The following is a 15,127-nucleotide window of genomic DNA, read 5'->3' as shown; positions in this document are numbered from 1 at the left end:
GCGCTATTTAAGGGCACTAACCCATTTATTTGGTGGTTCTTGTGAATGCTTCCACATTTACAGCAGTAATCTCCAGCAGGTGATTTATTTTATTGTAAAATACCAGGTAGTGAAGGTTGAACTTCAGTCTGAGGACTGCAGAGAATACTGAAGCGTTTTACTACACTGCAGCAGCATCTTTGTGTTATGGCACGTGCTGACAGCCTTTAGAAAGATTTAAAAAAAAACGGAGATGGAGTATTTTTGTTAAACCAGCTGGCCTTCGCCAATCTCCTATAATCCCCAATCCTCACCCGTCTTTATAATCTCTTTCAATGCAAAAGTGAGCATCCCACAACCAAAACATAAATAAAACCCTCAGATTTAGACATGTAATGCTGAGGGGAAAACAATAAAAGAAAAAGAAAAAAAGATGCCAGTGAAAACACTTTAATAAGCATTTCTAAGTTGCTTGCCTTTAGTGCATTTTGTATAAAACAATAGCATTGCTTTTTAAATGAAAACATAGTTAACATAACAGATAAACATATGGAGTGCAGCATGCATACAAAAATACTCCAGTGACAGCAAATGCATCTCATAACAATGTACACACCAAATATTAATGCCAGTCAAGTCATATAGGCACATGAATATAATATTCAGCAATAAATTCAGCAAGCAGGTGTCTTAACACACTGGTGCCTTTTCAAGTGCATTATATAGGGGCTTTTTTTGTAGTATCAGCATCTTATCGTGAGCTTTTAGAGCACATCAAACCACACGGGTGAATATAAAGACTGAGGACACAGCAGATCATCGTTGTATCATGTTACATAATTAAGGGCTTTTAATATGAAGAACCAATTACCTCTGGACAGGCTAGCATTTAAACATTTAATATGTATTATATACTGTCCATAAAAGGGTAATTTGCTATATAAGATCATATTTGTAATACCATATTTGCTTAAACACAATATTGCACAACTCAAGTATCTGTATCTTTGGAGTAATTCGTGGTCTGGGCACTAAACATCGAGAACGGTCTAATAGACAAAGCGTTGGCTCTGCCGGTAGCCCAGTTTGTCCAGGTTGGGATTACAGGCAAACTGGATCATGGGAGGTGGACCGCACATGAGGATCATAGAGTCATCACTGGGTGGAGGCAGGTGCTCCTGAATCATCTCAGCATTGATGAAGCCCTGACTGTACTCCCAATCTGCACACAAGTAAACACAGGTACAATTCAAAGGAAGACCATGTATGATGAATAAAAGGAAAAATATGTCCCACGTGCTTAAAAATTGCACTCTTTGTGTTCATGTTGGTTTCATTATAAAGAATGTTTAAGTTTAAATTTAAAGAATCTAAAATGTCATGTGGTGTAACCATCAAATAAAATCTAATAACATGTTCTCCTTACACAATGAATGCATATGAGTTTTAGTTTTATGGGTCAGATATTATAAATTATTAATTCATAAATAGCATTACGTTTTTGTCAGTCACACCACATGACATTGTACAAACTGTACTTTGCCTTGCCATTAAAAAGTCCAACTAGGACAGTTTCATCAGGAAATTTTCTATGACCCTCACATTTTTGACTTTATGACCCAAATGAAATACCAAAACGAATTTTAATTGAGAAATTAAAAACATACTCATCATAGAAGCTAGTTTATTCAAGTCATTGTATGTATAAATTGAATTTTTAATGTAAAAGTTAATCGTCAAAATCATGTCATTGACCCACATACTGTACACTTCCAGTCAGTAAGATGTTTTTATTTTAGAAGAAATTTACTTTTATATTCAGTAAGGATGCAATAAATGGATCAAAAGTGACAGTAAATACATTGATAATGTTACAAAAGATTTTATTTCAAATAATTGCTATTCGTCAAAGAATTCTGAAAAAAAGTACACAATTTCCACAAAATTCTTAAACAGCACTACTTTAAAGATTTAAATTAGATTTTAAAACAGAATAAAATAAAAAACAGTTTTTGTAATAAGATTCCACTATATTACCGTTTTTATTGTATTTTTAATTAAATAAATGCATGCAGCTTTGGTGAGCATGACACTTCTTTCAGAAACATAGAAAGAAAGAAAAAGTACCGACCCCAAACTTTTGAAAGGTAGTGTAAATCAAGCTTTACCATCTTGTGGGTTATGTATTAAGTCTTATACCTTCAGGAGCTCTGTCCACCGTGAACCAGAGTTTGACGCGATCCGGATGCCTCGCCTGAACCTCCTCCAGCTCATCCTTCAGCAGAATGTCCTTCTCAGTCTAGAAGGCAGACGAGAAGTAAACTGATTCAGTTTATACTTGCTAAACAGCTTAATCTCTTTGAACATTTTTATGTAATATTATGGTTATGAACAAAACATTCCACCATACTCTTAAAGGGATAGCTCACCCAAAAATGAAAATTCTATGATTACAAAGTCAGAACAATCCCTTTAATTATATCGCTTGAATGGAACACCAACCTGGTTGGCAAACAGCAGGCTGCATGTAGTTGTGTCATTTGGGTTCTTGATGATGTCACGAATCAGCTGCAACATTGGTGTAATGCCTACACAGGGAGGAGGACAAATTATCCTAGTGATCATATGGCTTCATTATGACTATAAATGAGGAGAAAGACACAGTACCTGTTCCACCAGCTATAAGACCCAACGTTTTTACAGTCTTGGTCTCGGCAGGGGCCTTCTTCTCGGCCTGTATAGTGAACTGGCCTGTTGGGTGGAGATGTAGGTGTAAGGTGTGACTGTGTAAATACATACATCTAAATTCAGGTCAAATATTGATAGTAAATGTGCTGTCAGACCTTCCCCCTTGTACTCCAGCAAACCTCCTGGTCCTCTGAAGTCAATCACATCTCCGATCCTCAAACTCTCCAGGTACTGGGACATCTTTCCCCCTTCGGGGAACTTTGGGTTCACATTCTTAAAATAAATCTGCAGAGTAAAATATGTCAGCTCTATAAAAATATTTAAAACCCCAAAGGCTTGCACAAGAAATATAGACCAAGAGAACCTTCACAACTAGGTCAACGAATCCTTTGTCATCATCACTGGACACTGGTGTGTAAGGACGCACAATCAAATTACCATCAATCCTGGCAGAGAGATAAACATGCTTGCCTTGAGAGAGAACGACAGGGAGAAAGAGTGCTTTACTATTAATAACCGATACACACCCCAGTCTGCTCATCAAGTTCTTGTTTACACCAGGTAACATCCGTATCAGATGATCCGATCACAAATGGAGACAAACTACTGTTTACATCTGGTAACGTGCCTCAAAGGAGTCTCTGGTTCTGTGTCTAGATACAGAACTCGCTATGTCAGTAGATAATGCATGTTAAAAGTGCAAAAAATAGTTATAAATATATATATAATATGCACATACACACTTCATATTATAATGCATTACTATTGTAATTGTTTTTATTATGCTCACTATGGCTGCAAAGAGTCAGTCAGACAAGGGTTGTTTGATGAAATTAAAGTTCAAAAGAACAGCATATTTGTAACATTATAAATGTCTTTACTGTCTCTTTTGATCAATTTAACCCTCTGGTGCTTTTCGGTCAATCTTGACTGAAATAATTTTATGTTTTGTTTTTTTTAGAATCATGGACATGATTCGAAAAGGTTAAAGGGATATTTCACCGCTGGAAATATGAATGTGTATTTAAATTGGGTCATTTATGTAGTAGAAATGTGAAATAATTTTAGAAGTTGGTGCCTTCTAGACTGAGAAAAGCCAGAAAATGTATTTTTGGCTCATGTGGATGAAAGACAACAACTCCCAGAATGCACTTGCTTCGCTGCCCTACGAGGCCACTCCCAAGCCACGCCTACCGGTTACTACGGAAGCCCTAAGAGGCCATGGATTATATTTTTTTTCTCTGTTGTTTTCTCGTGATAATGATTTAATTTTCTCGTGATCTCGAGATAACAAAAGTTGTTTTCTCGTGATCACGACTTAATTTTCTCGTTATCTCGAGATAACAAAAGTTGTTTTCTCGTGATCACGACTTGTTTTTTTTTCTGCGTAGTCGGCACGTATAAGCACCAAAAGCAGAATAAAGCAGCATCATGGATGATCGCATTCGCTTTTACTTTGATAACGGGCTCACTCAAAATGAAATAGTTCTATGTCTGTCAGTGATTGACGACTTCCACATTAGTGTCCGACACTTAGAAGGAGGCTGTCAAGTCTGCAACTTTATCGTATAAGACAATAGCTACCCTGAACGTGTAGTCAGTTTCATTGCCAGCCAACTTCAGGGACCTGGACGTCTGCATGTCTACCAGATTTATGTTTGAAAGATGCAGATTAATGTTTTTTTGCGGCTGACCCGACAAATGGTCAGAGAGGTTCAGGCCAGGTTCTCCTCTGGGACACCTCTCTCTCAAAGCAGTTTTATAGCAGTTATCTCTTCTGCGGGCTTTTTATGAAGTAGATTTCAAAATCAAAGAAGCCAGCTCGCACGTAGGCTACATCATGATATACACAACATTCAGAAGGAGCGAGATTTTCTCGCGAATCGCGATACACATGACGGCGTGAGAAAACGGTTTTATGTCGAGATCATATATTAGAAATTAAGTCGTGATCACGAGAAAACAACTTTTGTTATCTCGAGATAACGAGAAAATTAAGTCGTGATCACGAGAAAACAACTTTTGTTATCTCGAGATCATGAGAAAATTAAGTCGTGATCACGAGAAAACAAGATAGAAAAAAATAACAATCCATGGCCTCTTAGGGCTTCCGTAGGTTACAGAGGGCAGTATCGGAAGAAATGATACAACTAGGCTACTAGTTGACTCGAAACTGAAAAGATGCCGTTTTATCGTGAGATCCCACCCCCTATGGGCGGGTTGAAAACATGCAGAACTAGCTCCTACTGGCTGTAGTCTCTAGCCTCTGGCCAAAAAAGCCTCCGATGACACTAAATGATGATTTTTGCGACATCTGAGGTTTTTTTTCCAGACACACAATACAGAAATCTCTTGTCTCAGGGGGACATGAGGGAGGGAAGCACGGTCATTCGAAAACACTACCGGGTTTCTACTGATACAAAGCTTAATGCTAATTGGTGAAGTATCCCTTTAAATGGTCCTGAAAAAACGAGTCACACTTGTGCTCCTCATGGTCAATGGGAGACAAATTTCTAGTGGAAACTTTTGGTACTGCGGCCAAACAAAATCTTACTGAAAGCTCATTTAAAGCACTAATTTGGAACAACTTGTTTAGATGTATGGCTTTGATTTTCTTGCAGTTTTAGATTAAAACATGTTTTTGAAAATATACATTTCATAAAAAATAAATAAAAAAAGCATTTTTGTGCATTTTTCATAACAAAAAACAAAATTCTGTACCTTTTTATAAGTTCACTTTTAAAAACTTTTTTCACTTCAGCAATAATTTTCCAAGTGTCGTCTTTGAAAATAGATCAAACTTAAGTCTGTGCTCCAATAGCATCAAAGATTTATGACAGTTTAAGTTGGAAATCAAATTTTCAGGTCTCTCTATGCTCAAAAAGTGAATAAATGGATCATAACTACAGCATAAATATAATTTAGTACAATAAAATCCCCTAAAAATACAAAATATTAAATAAAAAAACATTATCAAACTAAAATATAGTTCATTCATCTCATTGAAATAAATAAAGGGTAATTTTTGACCACCACGAGAAGAGCACCAGAGAGTTAATGCATTCCTGCTGAATAAAAGTTTGAATTTCTTTCAAAAAAGAAAAAAACAATTTTGTCAAGTACCTGTATTAAAGTATTGACTCTGAATGTGCATACATCACATGATAAGTGTCATGGCATTGATACCAGGAATACTGAAGAAAACCATCTAACCAGTAAAGAGAAAAAAAATCCTGTTTTCCTTTGCTGTTGTTTGGGACACATTAGAACGGATTAGCATTTTCACAACAAATGCGACATGGTTTGTGTTTCTAACTGGATCAAGCGAATTCTTGTACCCCATTAACACCTGTATTTAGCACAGCCAGGTATAAACATCATCCAACTGTCTGTGATTACTCTCAAGCAAATGGACATGTATAAAGCTGCTTTTCAAACCCAACCCTCATTTATCATTTAGCCTAACACACAGTTCTTATCCAAAGCAGCCAGACACAGGCTACGTGATAGGACAGGTGTGGGATTTCTTTCAGCGTGCTTCAGACCAAACTCTGCAACCTTTGTATTAGCAGCAGAGAGACAATCAACCCACCACCTACCCACAAGACTACTTACCTACTGGTAATCCCAAAACATGCTCTGGGCTGGGCAGGACGAACCGAAACCTGCGGGTATCATGACTTATGATCTGTATGAAGAGAGTAAAGTTTTTATTTTGTCAACAGCCTCTTGTCAGTACCACATATATAAATCAGATCCCATTGAAATAAAGAAACAGGGCAAATACCTCCTTGTCTACAAGCCTCAATTTGTATTTTTCAGAGGGATCAATCAGGGTAATTTGTGGTTTCTTTTTCCTGTTGAAGAAGTAATAGCCCAGCACACCTGCTGTTGAGACCAGTACCACTCCAACGGTCACTGCTACTGTAGTGGACTAAAATACAGATTAGTGCATATTAACAAGGTTTTAAAAACATAACAGAAAATAAACAATTATTAATAAAAGCTAAAAATGCATTCATTGGTTGATTCACAGTGTGTGTAACGGTTTTAAATGCATCGATGAATCATCTGTTTTTCCTAGAATAAACTCTGACGTTTCTGCTTTGGTATCCCATTTCTAGAAGAACTGTCTGCTGATTCGGTAGTAAGTTAAATGCAATTGACTGAATAGCATATTTTCAATTTGGTGGCATGACTAGTCAATATGCTGTGTTGATAAATGGGAAAGCAGCATTGTTATGCGAAACAAACTTGGTGGCATTCCAAAGCAGTAGCATGGCACGTCCTCTGAATGATAGTAAATAACTGCAATTCATCTTTAGTGTACTTTTCCAAAGCTTTGTGACTTACCATCGCGTAACCCATGTTGAGTGATCTACTTCTACAAGGAGATTCAGTCAGAGTAAACCTTCAAACTAAATATTCGTCGACACACCTATGAATACGCAGGCGGAGAGCTCGGTGTTTGAGGCAAACAACGCTGCGCAGTTATTGCGCATAATAAAGCGTTTCATTCAACGCATTCCGTACTGCGTAATCCCACCCACATTACAACACTATCTAATGTCTATGGTCGGCGTCTCTCGGTAGCCGGAAACACATAAAACAAGATAGAAATAAAAGTCTTCCAATCTCCTTTTGTCCAGAAATTCACATCACTTTATTTAGAAAATTTAATGTTTAAAAATGAAATGCAAAAATTAATGTCCTCCAATTTATTTTTGTCTAGAAATGTATTTTATTGATTCATACAAATGTAATACAATTTTAAATTAAAAAAGTGAATTAAATTCCCAGAAATTCAAGGTACTTTATTCATTCATTCATATGTATCATTCACAAATTTCAAAAAGTGAAAGCAATTTCCTGAAGAATTAATACGGATTGTTATATTAATGCTAAAAGCACCGTAATTTAAAGATAACAGGGTCCTTTTGAGTTTTTAAGATACCAGGGGCCTTACATACATTGGTTTCCCTTATATATTAATTTATGCTCAAGCTATTATCTTTTTTACGTAATTGCGGACATTGATGTGAAGCTGATTCGATGTCTCTGAAAATATCTCCATTGCCAGAGCCTTTGTCTCTTCTGATCCATTCCAAAGGGCCCGATAAACAGGTAGTGTGTACTTTTGTTTCCCCTGTAACCAAAACATGAAAAATCCATCTTTAAAAATAAGCTAAATCGATCTCTATTCATACAATTGATCATTTTAATAGTCCAAAGAGCTGAATGAATTATAAATAATGTACAGATTCTAACCTGGCTTGTGAGGAAATTGCGAATATGTTGGAATCCTGGTTTATGTTGGTTCTTTGCAACAATCTGGGCCCATCGTAATTTCAGCTCAGAATTGTTGGACTCAGTAATATGCAAGTAGCACTCCTCTAGCTTCTTTATGTTACCTGTTAATATGGAAATACTTATTTATTTTTACAATCTACTTAAAATACTTAAACATTCATCCAAAAACACGAGTTATTTGCACCATCTGGAAGGGGTGACTTCTCAATGATCTTGTCCAAGAAGTAGACAGTTTGGTAGGTCTTCCATGGTTTTATATCAGTTTTGTTGATGGATTTTAAGTCCAGGTTATGGTTAACCCACATTTCAGCTAACAGCTCTGCTGGTTTCATCAGTGTCTGACCAGCAGAGAGATCAGGGACATATGGAGGCCAACCAGGGACATTGAGCCAGCTGTCAAAATCCAGACCTAACAAAGCAAATGAGAACACAAAAGTTGAAGACAAAAGACCGTCAGCCCAAACAGTATAGATTCAGACTATCCTTTGTGATTTTATAACAAAGAAATGCTACTAATGGTCTTTTTCCACACCCTCAATTTTGTGGACATTCTTCTCTTTCAGGTCTGGGAAATACTCCAGGTAGAACTCCAATGCATCCTCCGCCAACACACTTCTGAACTTGAACTTTTCCACATAAGCCTTGAAGAGACACAATTGCTGTTTTCTTACGTCTACAAATTTTCATTCATATATACTGCCAATCAAACGTTCAGGTCAGTAAGATAAAAAAGAAGAAGAAATTACTACTTTTATTTATATAAGGACGCATTCAATAAAAAGATTTTTAACAGTGTTACAAAAAAATCAATAAAAAAAAAAAAAAAAAAAAAAAAAAAATTCTATTAATTAAAGAATCCAGAAAAAAATTATCATGGTTTCCACAAAAATATTTCCAACATTTTTAATAAGAAATATTTCTTAAGCATCAAATGATTAATGATCCGTCGTATGATTTCTATTGGTAACTAAAACTATCAAAACATTTTTGTTAATTGAAAAAGTTGTAATAAAATATTAGATAAACTTCAACAAAATGAAACTTAGAAATGCCTACCTTGTTGAACTATAATAATAATAAAAAAAAACTAAATCTGAAATAAAAAAAATAAACCTAAATAGAAATATTTAAAAAGAACAAAAACTAATACAAATGACAAAATTACTAAAATAAAACAAAAAATTAAAAAATAAATAAAGGCTAATTCAAATTAAAATAAAACTAAAAGAATAAATAAATAAAAAAGCAATTCACTGAAGACTGGAATAATGGCTGGAATAAATTATATTTGAAAAAACAAAATAAAATACGGAGGATCTTTGGATTCGATTTCTGTTAAGTTAATCTGTATTTTTTTTTTATATATATATATATTTTTTTAAATATTAAAACTGAAAACAGTTGTTTTAATTTGTAATTAATATTTCAAAATAATTGTTTGTTTTTTTTGTTCCAAAACAAAAAACTCCGCCTTGGTGTTTTACTCCGCCTTGGTGTTTTACTCCGCCTTGGTGTTTTACTCCGCCTTGGTGAGCATAAAAGACTTAACGTTTAAAAATCTTACTGACCCCAAACTTTCGAACAGTAGTGTATATATATATATATATATATATATATATATATATTTTTTTTTTTATTATTAAAAAAAATTTCTGTAGTCTTATTGTTCTAGTAACCTTGAGGAATGCGTCAAAGCGTGACTGATCTCCTGTGAGGTGGGCCAGGTAGGAAACAAAGCAGAAGCCTTTCTCATAGGGCGTTTCATTATAGGTATCGTCAGGATCGACACCTATGTAAAAAACACACAGAGGCAGTAACAACCTATTCTTCACAATTTGTGATAAATAATGACCAAGTAGTGTCAGACTGCTATCTTTATTCAGCTTACAACGTCAAATTAAATAGACAATAAACTAGTGGTGACCCACAGAGTACCTGGTTCGATCTTAACCCGTAGTTTATTGAGAGGATGGTCCTCTCCAGTGTTGTCCATGTGCTGACGTAGAAGAGCTTTACCAGTTGCCGCCTCCAGACATGTATAAGCCTCTCCTGTGAAAGAAATGGCACCCTTTAATGAACTCTTTATTAGTGAAACACTTTAAGGGGTCAAATAATGTAAAGCATACCATACAGCTCCTTGCAAACTCTGCGTTGAGCGTACATCGTGAAGCCCTCGTTCAGCCAGAAATCACCCCAGGTGGCGTTGGTGACGAGGTTTCCAAACCAGCTGTGACAGATCTCGTGTACAATGACATCAGCAAGAGAGCGATCGCCGGCCAGCAGACAGGGCGTGACAAAGGTCAGGCAGGGGTTCTCCATCCCACCGAAAGGGAAGGATGGAGGCATGAACAGCACATCATATCTACACAAGTACAACAAATAAAGACACACATTTATTATAAAATAGTTTTCTGAATAAAAGTTATCTTCAGATTCTATTAAGCCACTTTAGATCAATCAGAATAGAGTGGTGCAGGGATGACGTATTTTTGTAGGCCAAAACCAGTAAACAAGTTAGCATTTTAACACTTCCGGTTCCATCGTCCAGAGGTCAATGGCTTTTTTGAATAGGTTTTTGGTTAAATGGTTGAAATAAGGTCTGCGGTGAACACATGCTCCAGATATTTTCATGTTTTATTTACAATACAAAATACATCAGTAATTATGCAATTATTTATGCAATTAATTAGCAATACCCTCTTGTGAATTGTTTTTGTTTTCACTTGCTTAAAAGGGACATTAAACATCATCCGCCAAACTGGTAAACTCTCTACTCACTAGTCCACTTTCACAGCCTCATTGTGTTTATAATCACGCTCATGAAAACTATTATAACTCAAACTTTCAGGGAAAATGTTTTTAATGGAAGTGAAGCGATGCAACTGATGCTGGAAAGTCATGTGCCAGTAGCAACATGTAGTATGTCTGAATTTTTATTCATACTACCCATCTTCATATTATATAGAGAATACATTTTTTAATGGACGTGAAGTAAATTCAAATTCAAATGTAGTACCGACTTAGTTTGCGATTTCGGAGTTGTTGGAAGCTTAGTGATGGTGACGTTGAAGTCATGCGACCGTGGTGTAGTTCATTTATAGCCTATGTTTATAATACACTAGGGCTCTGTCCGAAATCAACCACTATACCCTTAAATAGGGCACTATTTGAGGGGACAGTCATTTGTAGTGGTGCCGAAACAATAGTGGACGTTATTACCGGTACGTTACTGGTACAAAGGTCTCATTCCCACAGAAGTAAACCAAAAGGTAATAAAGTTCTTAAGAGTTTAGAGATAACTTGCACACAGAGGGTGGCTCTTCCAGGCAAATGGCATTCTGCTCCCCAAAGGTGTAAACTCTGAATGCAAATTCCCATTGTTAGCAAATGTTTCCATGTGAAAGAAGTTTCTGTCTATATAAAGAAATGCAACAGGAGGCTCAGGGCGATTTGTAACTCAAATTAGCCTGTGATGCTGAGTGTATGCAAAACACTTGGCATCATGTATTTTTATAATGCCAGGTTTGCATTTTCTCTCTTTATTCCAGAGCATTTGATGTTTTGTATTTATTATCTTTGAACCGATTATGAAATTGGCATGATACATTTACCTGACATAATAAATTTGATTTTGAATTTACTTTTGATTTAATTCCGACCGACTCTGAAATTGTTTTCCCAAGTAGATTAAACGGATTCGTACGTTACCGCAAATTAGTGACGACTAATATTTGGCACTAATTCAAGTGTATGTGTTTTACAAAGACAAGAAGTGAATTTCCGTTTAGGGCAGCAAATGCTGCTTGACCAACCTAAATCTGGGTGTGTCTTACCTCTGTTTTAATTTAATGTTACTTTAGATAAGTGTACATGGGAAACCACAGCATGGCCAATCCAAAGCTATTATAGCAAAAATATGTCATCCCTGCACCACTCTGTTAGGAAGGTGTTCAAAAAAAGTGTCTCCCACCTTCCCCAAACATAGGATCCAAACAGTTTCTCTCCCACAGACAGGAACTCTTCGATCACGTTATCATACTCTTGCTTGGCTGCCTGCAGTAAACAAGGCTCGGTCCAAACACGTGTCCTGAAAATGGTGTTAAAAGTCAGAAATGTTTGTCATAACAATAATAATTATTACTATTTAAATGTTTACTTTATACTTATAATGTTAGTAAAAGTATTTTTGTTTGAAATGATTTGGGGGGGAGAAAGTTACAGTATGTTTTTATTGCAAAATGAGCTCTTATCTCAGGAGAGCAATAAGAACTTTATTCCTTGTGATATGACCCCTTTGTGGTAAAGGATTTGGGATGTTTTTACCTGGGTCCCACCTCGGCAGACTGCAGGTCTCCTACTGCCAGTGCTACCAGGTAAGAGGGAATGGGATGCTCCATAGTGAACAGGAAAGCGCTGTCTGCTTTCCTCTGCTCCCATTTACTAGCGCTCATAACTGCTGTGAAGCCATCAGGCACCTGATAAGAACAGGGAGGACCATCAAAGTAAGAAACTACCGTGTTTATGAGACAGTACAAAGGGCAACGATAAGAAAACCCTTGTGATCTTTACTGTGAGTTACTCACCAAAGCTGCATTTATTTGACCACAGTTAAAACAGTAATATTGTGAAATACTACTACAATTTAAAATAACATAACTATTTTAAAATAACTGAAAATGTATTTCTGTGAGGCAAAGCTGAATTTTCAGCATCATTACCTCAGTCTTCAGTGTCACATGATCCTTCAGGAATCATTCTAATATGCTGATTTGATGCTCTAGGAACATTTCTTATTGTTGAAAATATTATTTTGGACATCATACATTTTTTTTCCCAGGATTCTTTGATGAAAAATAAAGTTCAAAAGATCAGCATTTATTTGAAATCAAAATCTTTTGTAACACTATAAATGTTTTTGCTGTCACTTTTGATCAGCTTAATGCATCCTTGATGAATAAAACTAATAATTTCTATTATAAATAAAAAAATTAGAACCCAATTTTTCAATCCAATCAATTCCTGATTAATAAAATCAAGAGGCCGCCTCCTAATGGAATCCATTTTTTCCTAATTGACTAAAATTACGTCTTTATGTCTATATACCCATACTCTCTTTCTACCTGTAAATTCGACTGGCCCAATGGCCTCACCTGAACTGCTGCTGAGTAGGTGCTCTTGACTGCTGGAGTATCAAAGCAAGGGAAGAAGGAGCGGTTGAGAACAGCCTGGCCTTGAGTGAAAACATAAGGCTTGAGCTTTCCCGCAGTCTGCTCTGGTTCCAGCCAACACACCTAAAAGAAGATACAAGCGTTTGGTGAAACATTACCTGCACAACAGCCGAGTAAGTGCTCTTTGTCATGGGCGTATGGAAGCCGGGAAACAGGCTGCGGTTCAGGACAGGGAACCCAGATGTGTACAAGAATGGCAGTGTCTTCTCAGCCGTCTGCACTGGATCCAGCCATGACATCTACAGAGAAGTATGGAAGCTTGTTTCCACCACGGAATAAAAAAAAAATAAACGTAATAACTTTAAAATAATTTTATTTTACAATTCTGACATTTCTCAGAATTGCGAGAAGCAAATTTTTTTTTTCGTAATTGAGTTCTTACCACTGATCTATATAATGTCATTCTATATAGATCAGTGGTTCTTACAAATTTCTTGCAGTTGGGAACTTGTATCTCACAATCAATTCATACTTTATAACTCGCAATTACGAGTTTATCTCACAATTCTGAGGGGGAAAAAGTCAGAATTGCGATATTATATATAAACTCACGATTCTGAGTTTTTTTCTCACAATTCCGAGTTTATAACTCACAATTTTGAGTTTTTTTCTAACAATTCTGAGTTTATAACTCACAATTCTGAGTGTTTTTCTAAAATTTCCGAGTTTATAACTCACAATTCTTTTTTTTCTCGGAATCGTGAGATATTTAAATTCAGAATTGCGATAAACTCGCCCTTTAAAACAATAATTGAGAGTTTATATCTCACTATTAGGCTATAAATACAATCTCAACAATTTTTCATCGCAATTTCAAGTTTATAACTCGCAATTCTGACTTCTCAGAATTATGAGATACATTTTGAATTACGAGTTATAAAGTCAGAATTGCGAGATAAAATGTTGCAATTACTTTTTATTTATTTTATTCCGTGGGGAAACAAACCACCATAGTGATGCTTCCTTGCTTGCTTTTACAATAAATTAATGAAATTTACCATCTGAAGGCCTAAAGTGACTAAAGTGAGTCTGGAAGACTGCAAGGAGAACAGATTCAGAAAGAGAAACCAAAGTATTCTTCCTTCTAAGTCTCATGACAAGTGAATAAGTTTCAGTTCTGATATTGAAGCTCAGCTCAGGCTTGTCCTGAACTTTCAAAATGGAAATGATTATGAACAAAAAAATATATTAAAAGTACAGTTTTTCTTGCTTACCCCTGGTCCATCAGAAGCTGTATATTTGATTGCAAGCTGAAGTTTGTCTTCTGAGTTGAAAGTTGTGGGAAACCTCACTACGAGCGTGGTCCCATAACTGGTGAAGTCACGAATCAGAAATTCAGTGCTGGTCCAGTCACGTTCATTTCGACTGAATGTGATTTCATGCAGGGACAGAGTTGAATGAATATCTAGCTGTAACTCACTCTGACTATCCTGAATGCATTGCAGCTGTAATGTTTCGGTGCCTGATATGGTTTTCTTTTCAAAATCCACTTTAAGATCGAGATGAAAATGATCTATTTTAAACTGGCGGAAACTAGAGGAGGTAGCGACGTCTTCGGCTGTGTCTGAATACAGCGTAAATGTTTTATCCATTGTCCTACAACTGGCACAAATCTACAACAATAGATCTAACGGGCTACAGCAAAACACCGGCAAAAGGTGGTCAATCTGTTCTTCGCGCAGAAACGACAAGTGAACTGTGGTAAAACAATCCACTCGCTGGAAGACGAATGGGTATAGCATGTGAACTGGATTTACGCAGCACTAGCCTGCGTTATTGCAGCGCAGTGTTGTTTGTCATGAAGACATGGCAGGTGACCAATAAAATAAATCTGAAAAATCTCACTGGCGTTTACTGAAATGCTCCCAGCAGAGCCGTGAAATATGTTTTTCAACGGCTCTGGCTACCAGTTAACAAGTAAC

General features: G+C 36.3%; 2 protein-coding genes across 3 annotated transcripts; both read right to left on the bottom strand.

Moving 5' to 3' along the window:
* Positions 1-413: 413 nt before the first annotated feature.
* Positions 414-7,169, bottom strand: cyb5r1 (cytochrome b5 reductase 1). Its single transcript, XM_079857428.1, has 9 exons — positions 7,021-7,169; positions 6,455-6,601; positions 6,283-6,355; positions 3,032-3,138; positions 2,823-2,952; positions 2,647-2,730; positions 2,482-2,567; positions 2,179-2,278; positions 414-1,201 (listed from the first exon to the last, which is right to left on the bottom strand). Exons 1-9 carry the CDS (start codon positions 7,033-7,035, stop codon positions 1,029-1,031), a joined length of 915 nt encoding a protein of 304 aa, XP_079713554.1. The 5' UTR covers positions 7,036-7,169; the 3' UTR covers positions 414-1,028.
* A 141-nt stretch (positions 7,170-7,310) lies between these two features.
* Positions 7,311-14,977, bottom strand: rnpep (arginyl aminopeptidase (aminopeptidase B)). 2 transcript variants are annotated; one of them, XM_079857172.1, is made up of 11 exons: positions 14,420-14,977; positions 13,304-13,444; positions 12,301-12,452; positions 11,948-12,064; positions 10,104-10,339; positions 9,913-10,026; positions 9,654-9,766; positions 8,510-8,618; positions 8,162-8,386; positions 7,936-8,078; positions 7,311-7,813 (listed from the first exon to the last, which is right to left on the bottom strand). In XM_079857172.1, the coding sequence occupies exons 1-11, from the start codon at positions 14,795-14,797 to the stop codon at positions 7,667-7,669; spliced, it is 1,875 nt and encodes a 624-aa protein (XP_079713298.1). In that variant the 5' UTR covers positions 14,798-14,977; the 3' UTR covers positions 7,311-7,666. The 2 variants fall into 2 exon arrangements, with proteins under 2 accessions (XP_079713298.1, XP_079713297.1); XM_079857171.1 differs by lacking the exon at positions 13,304-13,444 and adding an exon at positions 13,128-13,268 and having other exon boundaries at positions 14,420-14,975.
* Between the last annotated feature and the right edge of the window lie 150 nt (positions 14,978-15,127).

The sequence above is a fragment of the Squalius cephalus genome, assembly GCF_949319135.1.
Source record: "Squalius cephalus genome assembly, chromosome: 22".
Classification (NCBI taxonomy): domain Eukaryota; kingdom Metazoa; phylum Chordata; class Actinopteri; order Cypriniformes; family Leuciscidae; genus Squalius; species Squalius cephalus.
Note: the sequence above shows the minus strand (reverse complement) of the source record. Positions and strands in the feature narration are given on the sequence as shown.

Excerpts from the sequence above, each read along its gene's own strand:
- cyb5r1 (XM_079857428.1), bottom strand. Across the intron at positions 6,356-6,454 it reads TGAGGCTTGTAGACAAGGAG|ATCATAAGTCATGATACCCG; the intron begins GTATTTGCCCTG and ends CTCTTCATACAG. Across the intron at positions 2,568-2,646 it reads TCTTATAGCTGGTGGAACAG|GCATTACACCAATGTTGCAG; the intron begins GTACTGTGTCTT and ends CTCCCTGTGTAG.
- rnpep (XM_079857172.1), bottom strand. The coding sequence starts at position 14,797 with ATGGATAAAACATTTACGCTGTATTCAGACACAGCCGAAGACGTCGCT. Across the intron at positions 12,453-13,303 it reads CTTACTCGGCTGTTGTGCAG|GTGCCTGATGGCTTCACAGC; the intron begins GTAATGTTTCAC and ends TGTTCTTATCAG. Across the intron at positions 8,079-8,161 it reads GAAGTCACCCCTTCCAGATG|GTAACATAAAGAAGCTAGAG; the intron begins GTGCAAATAACT and ends CCATATTAACAG.